This window comes from Elephantulus edwardii, unplaced genomic scaffold (genome assembly GCF_000299155.1).
Source record: "Elephantulus edwardii isolate Elephantulus edwardi_28Jun2011 unplaced genomic scaffold, EleEdw1.0 scaffold00133, whole genome shotgun sequence".
NCBI classification, from domain to species: Eukaryota; Metazoa; Chordata; class Mammalia; order Macroscelidea; family Macroscelididae; genus Elephantulus; species Elephantulus edwardii.
The window spans coordinates 7,413,271-7,429,315 of record NW_006399883.1 but is presented as its reverse complement, the minus strand read 5'-3'; the positions used below and the strand labels follow the sequence as shown (position 1 = coordinate 7,429,315).

General features: G+C 41.4%; 1 protein-coding gene across 1 annotated transcript; it reads right to left on the bottom strand.

Annotated features, from left to right (window-relative positions):
- Positions 1-738: 738 nt before the first annotated feature.
- NDUFV3 (NADH dehydrogenase (ubiquinone) flavoprotein 3, 10kDa) lies at positions 739-11,938 on the bottom strand. The gene is made up of 4 exons (XM_006893934.1): positions 11,891-11,938; positions 10,671-10,788; positions 1,987-1,994; positions 739-891 (listed from the first exon to the last, which is right to left on the bottom strand). The coding sequence occupies exons 1-4, from the start codon at positions 11,936-11,938 to the stop codon at positions 739-741; spliced, it is 327 nt and encodes a 108-aa protein (XP_006893996.1).
- Positions 11,939-16,045: the final 4,107 nt, after the last annotated feature.

The window sequence follows — 16,045 nt, the reverse complement described above, 5'->3', positions numbered from 1 at the left end:
GAAGGTAGATCTGGTAAGTGATGAATGTTCCCAAGTGATGGGTAAATTACTAGAGACTGAAGATAATTCAGACAATTTAAAAATCCTTAAGAGTGAAATTTCAGCCTGCATGTGGGCACAGGATGTAGATCAGCTACTAAAAACTTCCCAAGATTGACATCAAATGCAGGGTAAATCAAGTATTCTGTTCTGCCATAATGAAAAATAGAGAACTTATTTCTTTGCCATGCATATAGCTAGTGAAAATTAATAAACTTTGAGAACTCACTTCCTGCCATTGAGTCAGTTTGTGACTTGGAAAGAGACCTTCATCAAGTTTCTCCAAGGCTGTAAATCATGAGACTGTTTCTTTCTCCCTAGAAGTCAAAGGTGGATTTGAGAACTAGATTTTGAAAGTGAGAGGTCACTAACACACTTATTAACACCTAATTAATAAATCAGATCAACATTAAACTGACTAGAGCTTAACACAGCAGCATCACACGCTTGCAAAGTACTCTGAATTCTCTAATTTTACAGAACTGGCCAGCAGGCCAAATGAGGAAAAACCTTTGGCACATAGCAGGTATTTATAAATGTATTCTGAATAAAATACTCAGCAATACTGCTGCAACTCGACTGTGGTCTGGAAAAGATTTGAAAGGGAAATCAGAAACAAGGGCCCCTTGACTGTTCAGTGGATTTTATTTTTGCAGCAAGACAGCAGTAAAGACAATGTGAGTGCAATCCTTGGAGTCCTCAGTGCCTTGGGGATTCTCTTCCTGAGGCAGGCTGAGGCATTCTGAATTTTGAGAGGTCCAGGTTCAAATCTAAGAAGGTGTACACATTGTAGTCATGGTGTTGGAGATTCTTGTAGGTGGTATTGTCAAACGGCTCAACAGGTGCGGCATCCTGAACTGTGGAGGAGATATACAGCCTGTGAGAACAGAAAATGAGCTTGCATACATACCAAACAATCCTCATAAATCCTATCTGCACTGCATAAAGTGTCTAATTAGAATAGGAAGCCTAGAAAAGCAACAGAATCTTTACAAGCAGATAAAGGTATTAGTTCAACATGTATTTTTAATATAGCTTCAATAAGCAAATGAAAGTTATTATTAAATGCCTTAATATTTTTGTATCCTTCCAGGCCCAGGATTTGTCAGAATTTTGAACCTTTCTAAAACAAACAGGGGACTTTCAAGTCACTTAGGGTAGGGGGAGGGGGGAAGAGATCCATTAGAAATCTGTCTGTAACACAAATAAGCCATTTTTAGAACATTTTTCAGAAACAGAGACTTCTAATTCTGCAAACAGGAGAAAATAAATCCCGACTTTTTCAAATGTCTTATAGGAACACAAGTAAAAGCAAATGTGTTGCCATCAAGTTGATTTTGATTCATCGCAGCTTTATGGAAGAAAGCAGAAGTGCCCCACAGGCGCACCAAGGCTCCATGTCTGTGGAAGTAGACCACCTGTTCTCTCCCAGCATGGCGGGTGCACTTAAATCACCACTGTTGCCATTAGCAGCCCAAGTGCTTAGCACCACCAAGGCTCCCCAGAATATGGGGGAGGGAGCTAGAAATACAATGTGTAGTTTTAATCCTTTTTTTTTAAAGCATTTGCTATAGATTAAAGGCTTGAGGAAAAAGAGGGCTCATTTTCTTTAAGTAGAAAAAAAAATGTAAAATGCATACATCTGAGCAGTTAGTGAGGCCCCGAAGAGGCACAAATTGTAAAGTGCTTGATGACTAAAAAAAAAAGGTGGGAGTTTCAAATACACCCAAAGATGCCTCCGAAAAAAAGGTATAGTGGGCTACTTGTAAACAATGGGCCACTGAAAACCTTGTCGAGCCGAGTCCAACCCTGACAAACTCCATGAGTCAGCATCAACTCCATGGTGATTAGCCTTTTTAGAAAATGTATTTAGTTATCTAAAAACTAAGTGCATGATTGAAGTGGAAAAAATACTGGTCGCCTGCAGTATGACATGCCACATCCAACCATGGGTCCTGTATGGAATGACAGGCTCAGGACAGGTTCTGACTTGAGACATCTGGAAACCACGTCTGAGGGCTATCGATTTAGGCTGCACAAAAAAAAAAGAACTTAAATATCTTTTTCTAGGTCTATCTGTCTTGACCCGTTCATAGTCTGTTATGAATTATAATAAACTTCAGTTTCTTTCTTAAACAGTCTGTTTTCAAAAGCTTGGTTTGTCATTTTTAAAGCTGTGTTACACAAAAATGCTACCTTCTTTGAACATGTGACATTGTTTCAATCTCAGTGAGCTACCTTCAATGTGGTGTTCATGCATCTTCAAAACAGAGTGTGTTATAGTTTATTTAGGGAGGCAATGATGGAAGGACACTGGATTCTGAAAGCTGTTATAAAAAACCTCATCTACCTGCAAGGCAAAGGGTCAGGTAACTAACATGCAGAAATTTAAATCTGTATGTTTTTGGTAGAGTAGAGGGACAGCGCAGGAGAGGAAGGCCCTCTATGAGGTGGATTGATTCAGTGACTGGGGTAATCGGGATGGGTGTGTCAGAGGCAATGAGATTGGCACAGGATAGAGCAGGGTTTAGGGCTATTGTACATACGGTCACTATGAGTTGCAAACGACTCGACGGCACATAACAACAACAATAATGTTTTTGCTGTATATTCTTTATAATAACAAAAAATTGAAACACCAAAACTAGGTAAGTGGGAGAGGAAGGACTGCTAGTGGACCTCTGCATCTGTGCTGCTGTCAGGACCCTGCAGTGTGGCTACAGCAGGGATGGCTGGCTTCTTTAAAAGAGAATATTTGAAAACACAGCCATAAAAAATTAAGGAATAAATTCACAGGAAATTAGACGTAGTTTTCCCCACCAACACGGTCAATCTGAAGCCCCCAAATTCAATGTGTTTTTATCCTGAAAGCTCTGGTGATGTTCCTCCTTCCAATGGTAACACAAAGACTGGAAGCAGCAGCAGCAGCAGCAGGAAATGCAGTTCTCCTCGAGAAGTCGAGCAAGCACTGGCACTACTCATATGAATGAGAGGGGATGAAACGAAGTGGAAAGGGAAGAAAACACTTAAATCTTGTAGACATCCTGCAATCGATTACATTAGTGTACCAGGTAAGGAATGAACAAAGGACAGAACAGGCTCCAACAGGAGAATGAGCAAGAAGGATCTGAGTGAGCCAGTCATGATACAGTTTAAAGCTGTCCTGAAGAAGCCGAGAGTTTTGCCAGAACCTACCTAGCACACAGTACATTTTTCAAAGTTCAGTGGTTAAGAGAATGGTAACAATAGTAACCAGCCCAATTCCTCTTTAAAAATTCATGGACACAAAAGGCCTTCGAAAAATTCACCACATAAAACTGAAGAAGCCCACTTTCAGGAGGGCCAGTGGCAGGCCTGTTGTCCAGTGACAAGGACATTTATGTCTTCCATGGTCATCTTTGGGAAACACTACTCTGGTTCCTAAAATGCTGTTTTCCTCATGCATAGGGATGCCAAGTTAAAGCCATCACCCAGTGTTGCTCTTCTGACAACTATATCATTAAGTATAACTAATGCTCATTGACTGGGCAAGTTAACCAGTAGACTCCCTTCTCCTCACTTAGGAACTTGCTCCACAAGTTCACTGGTCACCCTCAGAAGTTAAGGGTAATGGTGTTAAGACTATCAGTTTTCAAAAAATTATACTGGTTAATTATCCATTAAGAAAGCCAAGAGCATACTCTTTCATTTTTCAAACAAATTTAAAATGGTTCAGGAGTCTGGAGTTTAAAGATGTGCATTATTCATAATTAAGATAATCTTTTCTTAGTTGAGGCAGTGAGATAAGGCCTATTTCTACTATATAATCTGACCATAACATTCCTTTATAATCAGAAAGACAATAAAATACATCTTTTAGAGTATAACCAGCCCCTGAAGGACCAAGGAAACCTCCGAACGATAAGTTAAGGTGTACCCTGTGCGGTGGCTGGGTCTTCCAACCGAGTTGCTGAGTCTTGAGTCTGAGTCTCTTTCTTGAGGTTTACTGTTGGTGTCTTTTCATCGATAACGTTTATGTTTTGGGCAGGAACTGTCTTCAAACCTCCTACTGGTATTTGATCTTCCAAAACGACTTCTTTGGTCTGAGGAGCTGCCTTCTTGCTTCCTACTACTATCTTCTTCCCCAAATTTTGATTTTCTAAGTGAGGAGAAGCCATCTTCCACTTTGGTTCTGGAACTTGTTGTTCCAAGATTTTTCCTCTGGTCTCAGAAGTTGCTGCTTGCTGTTGTTTTTCTGCCCCAGCTTCTTCTGCCAATAGTCGTGTAGATAATCCTGAATCTGTGCAATCAGATAACTTTTGTTTCTGTTTAAATGGTTTTTGGCTTTCTTGATCTAGTTCATTTGGTTGAAATGTTTTCTGTAACTGTTTTTCTTTTCCAAATTGCTTCATCACACTTTGATCTGCTACTCTCTGGGGCACTGCTTTCTTCTCTGGCTGACGGGGTTTCTTCAGATCTATGCTGTCCGTTTGTGGCAGCTGGGACCAGGTCTTCTCTTTGGCTGCTGTCACAGTCTTAGGGGTTCTGTCTTTATAGGAAGTCTCTGATTTTGGAAAGGTTCCTTGGGTTTTGCTCACTACCCGAGAACCAACTTCTGAGACATGCTCCTCTTCATCAGACTCTGAATCAGAGGTGGTGGATGAAGATGAGGACGAATCTGAAGATGAGGACGAGTCCTCTGCTGCTTCCCTGCTCTTCTGGTGAACATCTGCATAGGAACCCTGCTTTTGGGGAGATGCAACTTTCTGAGGAAACTCTACAAGAGTCTTCCTTGCAGAAAATCTCAGGCCCTCTTCATCTGTGTGCAGGATGTGGTCATCAAGAGCAGGACTAGCTACCATCCCGCCTTTACTCACAACTGACTGGACAGGGCTGGGTGGAGAGAACTTTTTAGAAAGTCCAGCTGCTGAGTGTGAGGCTGGGAGCTGGTCCCTCACCTTTGGTTCCACTACATCTAGGAAATGGCACAAAGAGGAACATTATTTTTAGTATTTACTGAAACATCCTAAACTCATTACTTATACTCAGACATTTCATTACACATAAATTTATCACCTATATTCTCCTAATGAAGTCATGCTAAGAATTTCCTCAGAAACACACTCTTAGAACAAACACAACAAGGGACATAAATATTTTTCTTTGTAGCTGAAAACTTGAAAATGGGAATTTTTACCAACAAGAATACTGGTATGATGTTTCCATATTTCATGAGGGCAATTTCTTTAATAATTCTTTTTGAACTGCTCTTTCAGCCAAATTCAAGACAAATTAAACTATGATATAATTGCAAGTTGGCATTAAGTTTTCTAATGTTTATTTCCTTACAGTCCTTAAAGTAAAAAAAAAACCAACCTAAACTAAAAATCTGTACATCTCAAATACTAAAAAAGTCACCAATGTTAGGTGAACCTGAACTTTTTGAACCAAAGAGCAATAAGAATGCATTCAGTCAAAAGTAGAGACAACAGGCCGTGGAGACCTGGGGGGGCACATACAAGTGTGTCAGTGTTGGGGTAGATGGGAGGGATATAATGTAGTCATGGGAAAGATGGCCTAGGGAGGAGGAAAAGTCCTTAAATATCACACTTTGAGGTCATTTGAAGATTTCTTCAGTCAGAAAAAAAAGCAAAAGTATATAAAAAGAGAACACTCGGGTGCTGGCTGGCCCTGTAGTCTGTATGGAGGCTTCCCTTGAGCAGGGGCTGATAGAGATGGCACTCAGAACTCAGCGACACCTGAGGCTCCGGCATCCCAGCAAGTATAAGAACAATTCAACAAAAGATTCTCCTGGAGTCTGCTGTGGATTTTAACACGTTAGAGAATTATCAAACATTATTATAGGTTGATATTCTATATCATCTACTAAAAAGAACATTTCTAATGTCATTAAAAATGACAATTTAGACATTCTGCTTGAAAAAGGAAATATTTTTCTATTGTACCAAGTAAGGACAATTTAAAGTTTCTCTGGAAAAAATCTACTGGAAAAGGTATACCAACTATACTGTAGTAATACATTTTCCTTTTGACCAAGAGGCCAGTTTTTCAGCAAAGGCCCAACATCTTTTTGTGGTGTGGTTGTTTGGTGGTGGTTTTTTTTCTGACCCAGGAAGGAAACGTGCATGGTGTGATCAGTCTTGACGGCATCAACACCAAGACTGCATTTGGAAGAAGATGCCTCCCATTAAGGGGGGAAATGGCTTACATCCTGGGTGTATGAAGATTTTGGGCTAACCATTTATTTTCTTTAGCACATTGACTAGGCATCTGTGTAGAGATGAGATGCCAAGATAAAGCCAATCTTCCCTTACAGACATGGTTAATTTCAAGGACAAGGCTATTATGCTCAGGTGGAAAGCACAAAATGGAGGATATAACTCTTTCGTTACAGAAGTGCATCACTGTGAACCACTGAGAATCACAGCTTGGCCAGGGTGACACTGAACCTGAACTGTCACTCCAAGCGTTACTCTCACCTCACATCTGGGGGTTTGTTACTGTCAGATGGATGTTGTTAATGTGTAAAAATAGCTCAATGTGCTCAAGCAACCCAAAGAGACACATGAAAGCAGCCCTGTGCGGTTTCCAAAACTATAATCTTTACAGAAACAAACTGCTACATCTTTTCCCTTGAAGGCTGGTGGTTTCAAACCGCTCACCTTTCAGTTAGCAAGCATGAGCTACACTATACGACGTGCAAATACAACAAAACAGCACAGAAGGGAATGTCTCCTTATTGTATCACTTCCTATCAAAATAAAATGGAAATTTCATCAATCTCTTTCCGGATCTGTTGAAAAGTGGGGGGCTCCATAGTAAAATTGAGTATGTAGGTAGATACTCCATATTAGGTAGGTCATAAAAACAGTATTTCAGAAACAAACCATTCTCAGGTACAAAGACACAGCATGAAAGAATAAAGCTAGTGAAATGTTAAATGGTAATTTAAAACTTTTACAAATGAGTACTAAAAATGTGTTTCTTTTAATGAATGCTTAAGAATCAAGATTTTGCAGAGACAAGACAGGTCAGGGATTAAAATCATGGACTCTGGAGCCTGCCTGTCGGGGTTGCCACCAGCACCGGCCATCTGCGTTAAGTATGCCAGCTCACTTGTCTCTACAGCTCCACTGCCTCGTCTATGAAATGAGGACAATAAGAGCATCTACTCATGGGGCTGCTTGAGGGCAGCCAAAGTAATATATGGAAAGTGCTTAGAACAGTGCCTGGCAAGACTTCCTATAATTAAACACATCAAATCCCTATTTCCTGAGACTCCTCATTTTTAAAACGGAAATAAAGCCCTGAAATAGATAATCAACCTGAGCTTCTTTACATAATCTTTAAATAGCTACACAGGAATTATTTAGTATTACTGATGGTTGCAAAATTGAGACCAGAAACTGGATTCAACAGACCAATAAATGCTGGAGAGCTGGATGATTCTCCCAAAGGGTACATTTCTAAGATCAAGCCAGCCTCCCTCCACTAGAAGAAAGCATGTGCTCTGAAAAACTTAAATCCCAAACTGCGCGAGACAGCCGAGAACCCAGAGCAGCTGCCAAGATCTTTGACCAGAGAATGGGTTCCCTAAGGGTGAGCACTTAAGAGTCCCTCTACTTAAAGGAGCCAGGAAACTTCCACTGGAGCTTCCTAAGACATCCACAGTTGAAAGAGGGTCAGCTGACTGTCAGTAGATGAACGCTTTTGCCAATCATTGACTCTTAGGTAGAAACATGAAGGTCTGAATGTGACCACTTCAGAAGCATTATTTCATTTTCTTTGCACTGAGATTTCTTTTTTAAAAATAACAGTATACAAATATCATGGACACTAGTGACAAGTAAAGTGTTCTCCTAGTGTCAAAAGAACCCAGCCATGCTGCGCTCTGTCCTTATTTAAGCATGAAAGAACCAATGCTCAGCAGCCCCAAGGTTCGGCCACACTCAGGGGTAGAAGCTACTTGAGTACAAGGTAAGCTTCAAACTCTGTGCTCTCTTCCCACAACTGTACACACACAAAACTGCCACAGAATGAAGCATGCTATGGCCACTCAAATACATTTCCAAAAGACAAAAGGGGGCTATGTCATGTTTTAGACCTAGATAACAAATAATCTTGTAATCAAAGAGATCTCTAATGAAGGAGGGATGCAGATGTGACTAAAATTCACTGGTAAAATAGTACAACAAAATTCAACAAATCATTCATGAGTAAACTTAAGAAAGACAAAAAGGTCTTATGTATAAAACAGAATTTAACATTTTCATCGTAAACATTTTAATAAATTAACAAAAGTATTCCAGGCCACTAGTTTGTTACATTAAGGAATTAATGTTAATTTTTAGGTGGGACAATGGTACTACAGTGTGCTTGCTTTAAGAAAAAAAAGAATATTTATGTTTACGTTAAGGAGCTCTAGTGGTATAGTTCACCACTAGGGAGTTTCACTACTAATAGATAACGTGGTACTCCTCTCTGGGTTTGAATCCACCAGTGGTTCCATGGGAGAAGGATGGGCAGTTTCCTTTGGTGCAATTCACAGCCTAGAAAAACCTGCTAGACGGTCAGCTATGAACCAGCTCTAACTCAAGTCATGAGTTTGAGTTTGGATTTTATTTTATTATTTTGGGGGTGTGTGTGTGGGGGTGTGTGTGTACTGTCAAATTGGATCTGACTAGTATAGGAGTAGACCGTCCCTCCTTCTTCAGCAGAGCATCTGGTGGATTTGAACCAACTGCTCTGGGCCCCATCTGGAGGCCCCACCTCTTAGGCCAAGGCTCCCAGTCACTAGCTTTTGCCACTAGGCCACCAGACCTCCTTTGAGTTTGGATTTTTATGTTTCAAACACATGTTGAAATATTAATAAGTGAACAGAAAAAAACAAAAGCCGCTGAAGAAAAATAAATATGCAAATGACCCAGGAGCAATAAAGAATTAAAGGATCCACCCATCACAGTAGGGACTCCATTCACTGGGTGACAGAGGTCACCAGGATGGTGTGTTGGAAAGTGTGTGAATGGGTCTTAGGAGCTGAGACCCCCAAGAGCATAACTATAGCCAACCAGCTGTGTGGAGAACAAGGGGCAAAGGCCAAAAATCTATACACTTCCAAGCATTCAAATGGAGAAAATAGTTTTTTTAATGTAAATAAAACCAAAAATAGTTTTTTTAATGTAAATAAAACCAAATTACTAGTCTTCATTCTATTATGACCATTAAGAGTTGCAAAAGGACTGTAAGTCTCAATTCTTCAAAGAGTTAATTGAGGTACCATCAAGAAAGACTAAAGCAATGGACTTGGATCACAGTCAATTAGTAATAACCAGCAGAGAGTAGAAATAATTCCCAGAAACATTTAAAACTCACTGTTGCAGTTTTCTTTCCCTTTAATGTGAGTACACTGGAAATTGGGGGAGGAAAAAAAAATGAAGTAAAAGGCTCATGATAAAACTCAATGATGGTAGAAAGAGCTGGAAAAAGATCAGACATCATGTACCATCAAAGTGAATCAGGGTGGAAAATTGCCTGCTCCAAACTCCTTCTCCACAAACTCATAAAAGGATGTCTGTAATCCTGGATTGTGGCCCAGCAACGGCTGGGAAAACACAGAGAAATCTCAGAGACACCGAAAAAAAAAAAAAAAATCAGAGGAATAAAAGGTGGGGTTCCATCTATTGCACAGAATCTGTGTAAGGCCCTAATGAATCCTTAGGTTGTATAAACTGTTATCATGGTTAACTTGTAACTGAGAGGTTAGTGGTTTGAATCCACCTAGGGGTACTTTGGAAGAAGGCTTAGTGATCTGCTTCTGAATAAACCTTAAGGAGAAGTTTAACTCTGACACACATGGGTCAATGGCAACTGGTTTGGTTATGATTAAAAGACACCAAATCTTTATATTCTGCACCACTTGCTCCATGTTATAGCTTGGCCTTTAGAAAATATCAAAGGTGGTGCAGGACTAAATAATGAGTAAAAAAATATTATAATTCTGATGTGTTTGGTGCAAAATATGTTGTAGATCTTATGATGGATAATATGGACACTATGAAAAGGGGGAACAGTCAGTAGTTAACAGTAGTAATGCCATTTTGTTTTTCTTGTAGCTATATTATGCTTTCCAAATAACTAACTCTATGTTAATAACCTACTAAAACCCTATCTTCTTAATCAGGATAGGAATGCTTGGCACCTGCTGAACAGAAGCTTCATTAATGAGCTTCATTAAGACATCTGGATTGAAATGGAAGAGATAAAGCCCTCAAGATAACCATCCCTAGACAAGATATTTAACAATTATTTTAATTATGGGCCATCTGGAAGCCTGATTATGCATAGCTTTTCCTTCTCTTTTGTATTGGACCATCAGTGGGGAATGGAACCCAAAATAGCAGCCCATGTTGCTGGTTTCCCCATAAGATAGTCTCTTAATAAAGGCCCTCTTTCGTCTCAAAGACTTGGAGAGTCATTTTGGAATTGGACACGCCAGAGTTTTAAACTCAAGTTTTAAGGTGACAAATCCACTGAATATAAAGAACCACAAGCCATGTATCTAGTAAAATATCTCCTCAGGCTCAGGAGGCTTTTCCATCCTCCTTCTTTTATTACTATTGTGAAAATCTTACTTTTTGGTGGACTTTGCTTCTTGGCATTTGGTGACAGCCCCTTTTCACTCTTTCCTGATTTTGAAGAGAGAGACACAGTAGAGGCAAGTCCTCGAAGCACCCCTGCTTGGAGCCCAATCTGACGAAAGAATGACAAATACGAACATTTTAGAGCAATACCACTGCTAATGGCTATACTAGTGCATCCCAGTGACATAGTTCTTAGTGGTTATTATCATTTTCCTAATGTCTATTAAGGAACCCTGGTGGCATAATCATAGGGAGTTGCACAGGTAACCCAAAGGTAGATCAAATCCTCCAGGGGCTTCTCAGGAGGAAGATGGGCAATCTCTTCCTTGGGATTTACAGCCTCTGCAAAACCCCTGGAGAGTCAGCTATGAGGTGGTGTCGACTAGAATGAATTTCAAGACTATTCATTGGACGGGAACATCATACTTGGACGGTGGAGGGACAGCGAAGGAGAGGAAGATCCTCAGCCAGGTGGACTGACACAGTGACTGCAGCGATGGGCTTGAGTATGGCAGAGGTTATGAGGATGGGGACAGGGTAGGGTTCAGATCTGTGGTTCATAGGGTTGCTACGGATCACACTCGACCCAGTGGCACCAAACAAGAATAATAATGAATTTTTAGTTTTCACAAGCCAGGAAGCGTGAGCCAATAGCTACCTAACTACTAGTATGTAATTACTGGGGTTAAAGTGGTGGGTAATTCTTCCTTCACTGCCTTAGTTCAGGAAGACGTGAAGATGCTGTTATCAGAAGCACAGGGTTGGTCAGCCCCGGCGCCTGGCGGGGCCACCCACGGGAACATCGGTCGCCAAAGGCTGGCCTGTGAGACACTGCCGGAGTGGGCGCCGCCGTCACCCAGAGCTGGTCTTTCCGAGTCACTGCTCCGCCCCAGGCCGGGGAGTGGCGGAGGTGTGGGGCGAATCCCAGGCTGCCCCAGCGGCCTGTCCTGTGATCGGGACGGGAGTCATTCAGGGGACTGCAGGGCCGCAGCGCCGGCGAACCCAAATGACCGCTAGTTGGCTCCGATCAGGCCCCGCGGCAGCCCGTGCCCGGCTGTCAGCACCGCTTCCTCTTGCTCGACTCTGGGTCAGAGGTCTGGACAGGAAGGCTGGAGGCGCCCAACTCGCGCCTGGCCAGCGGCAACATTCCGTCCTGGTCAGTCCGTGCGGCCCTTACCGCCCAACCCTGCTAGGGCTGGTTTGTCCTTTACCTTCAGCGCCCCAAAACGTCCTTGCCGCAGCAACAGGGGTGCAGCCATGCCTTCGATAGGGGAGAAGGAAGGCAGGGAGAGGAATCAGCCGCACTGAGGTCACGCTAAACAAGGAGACAGGCTCTGCGCGCGCACCACCCAAAGCGCCAATCACAGGCCGCGACTACAGAGAAGCGGGGCGGATGAGGCACAGAACAGCAAAGGGACGCATGCGCACCCACCAACCCTTCTGGGCCCCATCTGGAGGCTCCGCCTCCTAGGCCAAGGCTCCCAATCACAGACAGGGGAGAGTAATAGGCCCGCCCCTGAAGGTCATGTCTTTGGGAAGGCAGAAGGCAGGGCTTCGCCGCAGGTGTTGTGCCTAAGGGCAATAGAGATCAAAGTTTTAACTTGAGAGAGAACTTGCCTGTGGAGTGCCGACTCCGGGTATTGCTTCTCACTTTTTACCTCTCAACGTTCACTAGCATTTCTGGTTATTCTCTAAATTTTGTGGACGTTTAAGGAGCCGATAAGTTACAACTAGATGCACACCAAGTGCCTAGGCCCTTTCTCTAGCTATGTTGTTTTTGTTAGATGCCCTAGAGTTAAATACGTCTCTTAGCGACCCTTGAACAACAGATCTGAACCCTGTCTTATCCTGTGCCACCCTCATCATCTCCAACACTCTTGAGCCCATTGCTGCAGTCCTTGTGTCATTCCATCTGGTTGAGAGGTGTGTCTTAACAACATGCCTGTGAGGTTACTAAGGAAAGACAGAAAACCCAGTTCAGGCCAAGAAAGACAGTTTACTGAGAGAAACTGCCGAGCTGTCCAAAGTATATGTGAGCTGAACCTTCGTCATCTTTGCCTCCAGGGCTGTCTACACTTTCCCCATGACATATATGTTCTTTTGGCAGTCCATGGGATATTCAGTACTCTTCTCCAAAACTACAAGTCAAAGGCATAAATTTTTCTTCCATCTTTATTCATTTTCCAACTCTCATATGCATATTAAATGATTTTGAGAACCCCATGGCCTGAATCAAGCACACCTTAAGTCTTCAAACTGACATCATTGCTCATCGATAATTTGGAAAAGTCCCTGAGAGTAGACTTACCCAATGTTATAAGTCTCTTGATCTTGTGACTGTTAGTACCAAGAGTGTTGATTGTGGAACAAGTTATATGGCACTGTTGACAATTTAAATCTTTTCTCCATTTATCATGATGCTGCTTATTGATTCAATGGTGAATATTTTTTGTTTCCTTGATGTAGAGATGCTTTGATCTTCTACAGCTAGCTCACTAAGTCCTTCTCACTTTGAGGAAGCAAGCTTGCATCATATGCATAACACAAGTTGTTGAGTCTTCCTCCTATCCTGATAGCACATTCTTTTTCATAGAGTCCAGCTTCTCAAGTAACTTGCTCAGCATACAAACTAAGTAGATGTGGAGAAAGGGTATAATTCTACTGCACACCTTTCTTAATTTTAAACCATATATTGTTCCCTTGCTCTATGTTCAGAAAACAGCTTCTTGGTCTAGGTCTAAGTTTTGTATGAGCATAATTAAGTGTTCTGGGATTCCCATTCTTTAAAATGTTACCCATAATTTGTTATGATCCATCCACACAATCAACTGTCTTTGTGTTACTGAACGCAAGGGGTTCCTTCCATAGTCAATTGCCAATAAGACAGATGGATTGAAATATCTGTAAGCACTTTATTATAGACCTGGGAGGACAGTGAGTTCCCCTCAAAAACTGCCTCCCTGTTTGGAAATGCTCATTAGTTTTTATACTAGGGATAGATATTAGCTCACTTAACAATACAGTTTTGTTAGTAAAGTTACAGAATTTCTACATTGGAAAAGAACATTTCATATATAAGTACTAGTAATTCAGGAAGGGCACATTTCCCTGCTTGGTAAACAAGCAGATTAAGATACAATTTACATATGACTGGGAAAAACAGCTTCGAAGAGGTAAAGGCTAATCTAGGAAAGATGCATTTTCTCTCCTGGTAAATAGTTTAAACTCTTTTACATGACTAAAGGAAGAAAGTAAAGAGTTCTAAGACAAGGTAACTAGTTTGGAAGGCTGGAGAAAACTGAAGTCAGCTTTCTAACTATATAACTATAGTTTTATAACTGATACATACTTAGAGAATTCTGAACTTATTAATACCGCCCCATCATTTGCATAATCAATAAAACACAAATAGACATTCTTCTGGTATTCTATACTTTCAGCCAGGATACATCTAACTGCAACTGTGATATCCTTGATCCTGACAGAGAATGGCAAAGGAACTGCTGATGAAGGAGATCAATCAGAACTGGTTTTGACAAAGACTGTGGCAGGATAACAATAAAAATGGACCTTCAAGGAATGTGGCTATATGACAATAAAAATAGACTCTCAGGAAATATGGCAAAACAGCAAATTTAAGGAAAAGACAAATGAGATGGTTGAAAAATAACCACATGTCTGTTAGGCCCAGACCAAGGTCAAGGAGGAGAATAAAGAATTCAAAGAATACATGTCAACAAAAGGATTGAATGGCCTTGCCCACCTGGCTGAAGCCTCCCTTCCCTCACTGATGACCCTGCTATAAAAACCTGCCCTAACCCACCTAGGGTACGGTTTCTCTCCAGACCAAGGAATGTCATCCAGGAGCCTCCTTAATAAAGCTCCCCCCCCCCAATGTCACAACATCTAATAAAGCTTTTTTTATTTTATTAAATTTTATTAGTTTTAATGAACATTTACAGAGATTTTTGGTTTTCATTCATTCATTGTTGCACTGTTTTCTCCACCCTCCTCCCCAGTTCGTTCTTCTCCCCCCATGTCTGTTTTAATTGTCCAATTGCCACAGTGCTTGTCAAAGCCAGTTCTGATTAATTTCCTTTGTCAGTGTGTCCCTTGTCATTCCCTATCACTCCTCCCTGAGAGAGACTTCACCCTGATTCATAAGGAAAAGGGGATGGCATATTCTCTTAGCTACTTCCTGCTGAAAAGGGACGCTGTGGGTTTCAGGGTGAAGATCTTCTCTCACTACTCTAAAAGGCCCCTTTGGCAGTAGGAAACACATAGACTATTATGGAGATTGATTTTGGAATTCAGATGCACTGTTATCAATTGTGCTTAGCCGTACATGTTCATATCCTTGAAGATGTATCATGGAAGTGTTGCAGCCTAGAAGATACAAATTTAACTAACAAGTTAAAAGTGCATGAGTCAAAAATTGAAAAGCAATAATATTCTGAGTAGAGGTTCTAATAGAGGCACAAATCAAGTTACAGAGGTAAGGTGCTTCCATTGCCATCCTTACTCTAACTTAATTCTTTTTATTTTTTAATTTAAATTTGTTATTAATTTCAGTGAAAATTTACAGAGGCTTTGGATTTCCATTCATTCATTGTTGTAGATTTGTCCCCTCCCAAGGCTCCCCCCCACCAGACATTACCCTCTTGGAAAAGTAAAGATTCTTTCATTATTTTACAAACCCTCCCCCAGGTCCGCTCCACCATGTAGCCATCGCTCTAGACTCCTGTCATGACAGAAATACCTAATCACATATCTCTGTTAAACAGTTTTCTCCCTTCTCTGTTTCAGAGCAGCATACATTATTGAACCCATCTTACTCAGTCTCTCCCCAAGCCCAAGGACAGTCCCATTCTACAACAGTGGCACCATGCAACATTTGTCCCTTTGTGACTGGGACATTTCACTCAGCATAATGTTCTCCAGAGTCAGCCATTTTGAGTAATATTGCATGAGTTCCTTGTTTTTTAATGCAGCATAGTAGTCCATTGTGCGAATATACCACAGCTTCTCTAGCCATTCGTTTGTTGATGGGCACTTAGGTTGTTTCCAACTCCTTGCTATTGTGAACAAAGCTGCAATAAACATGGGTGTGCATATATCTGCTTGGGTGTCAGTTATGGTCTCTTCTGGGTATATTCCCAGTAGCGGTATTGTGGGGTCAAATGGTATCTCTATTTGCAACTTTTTGAGAAAACGCCATACCGCTTTCCACAGGGGTTGCACCATTTTACACTCCCACCAACAGTGAATAAGGGTTCCAGTTTCTCCACAACCTCGCCAGCATTTATTGCTTGCTGTTCTGTTAAATTTTGCTATTTTGACTGGGGTGAGATGATATCTCATAGTTG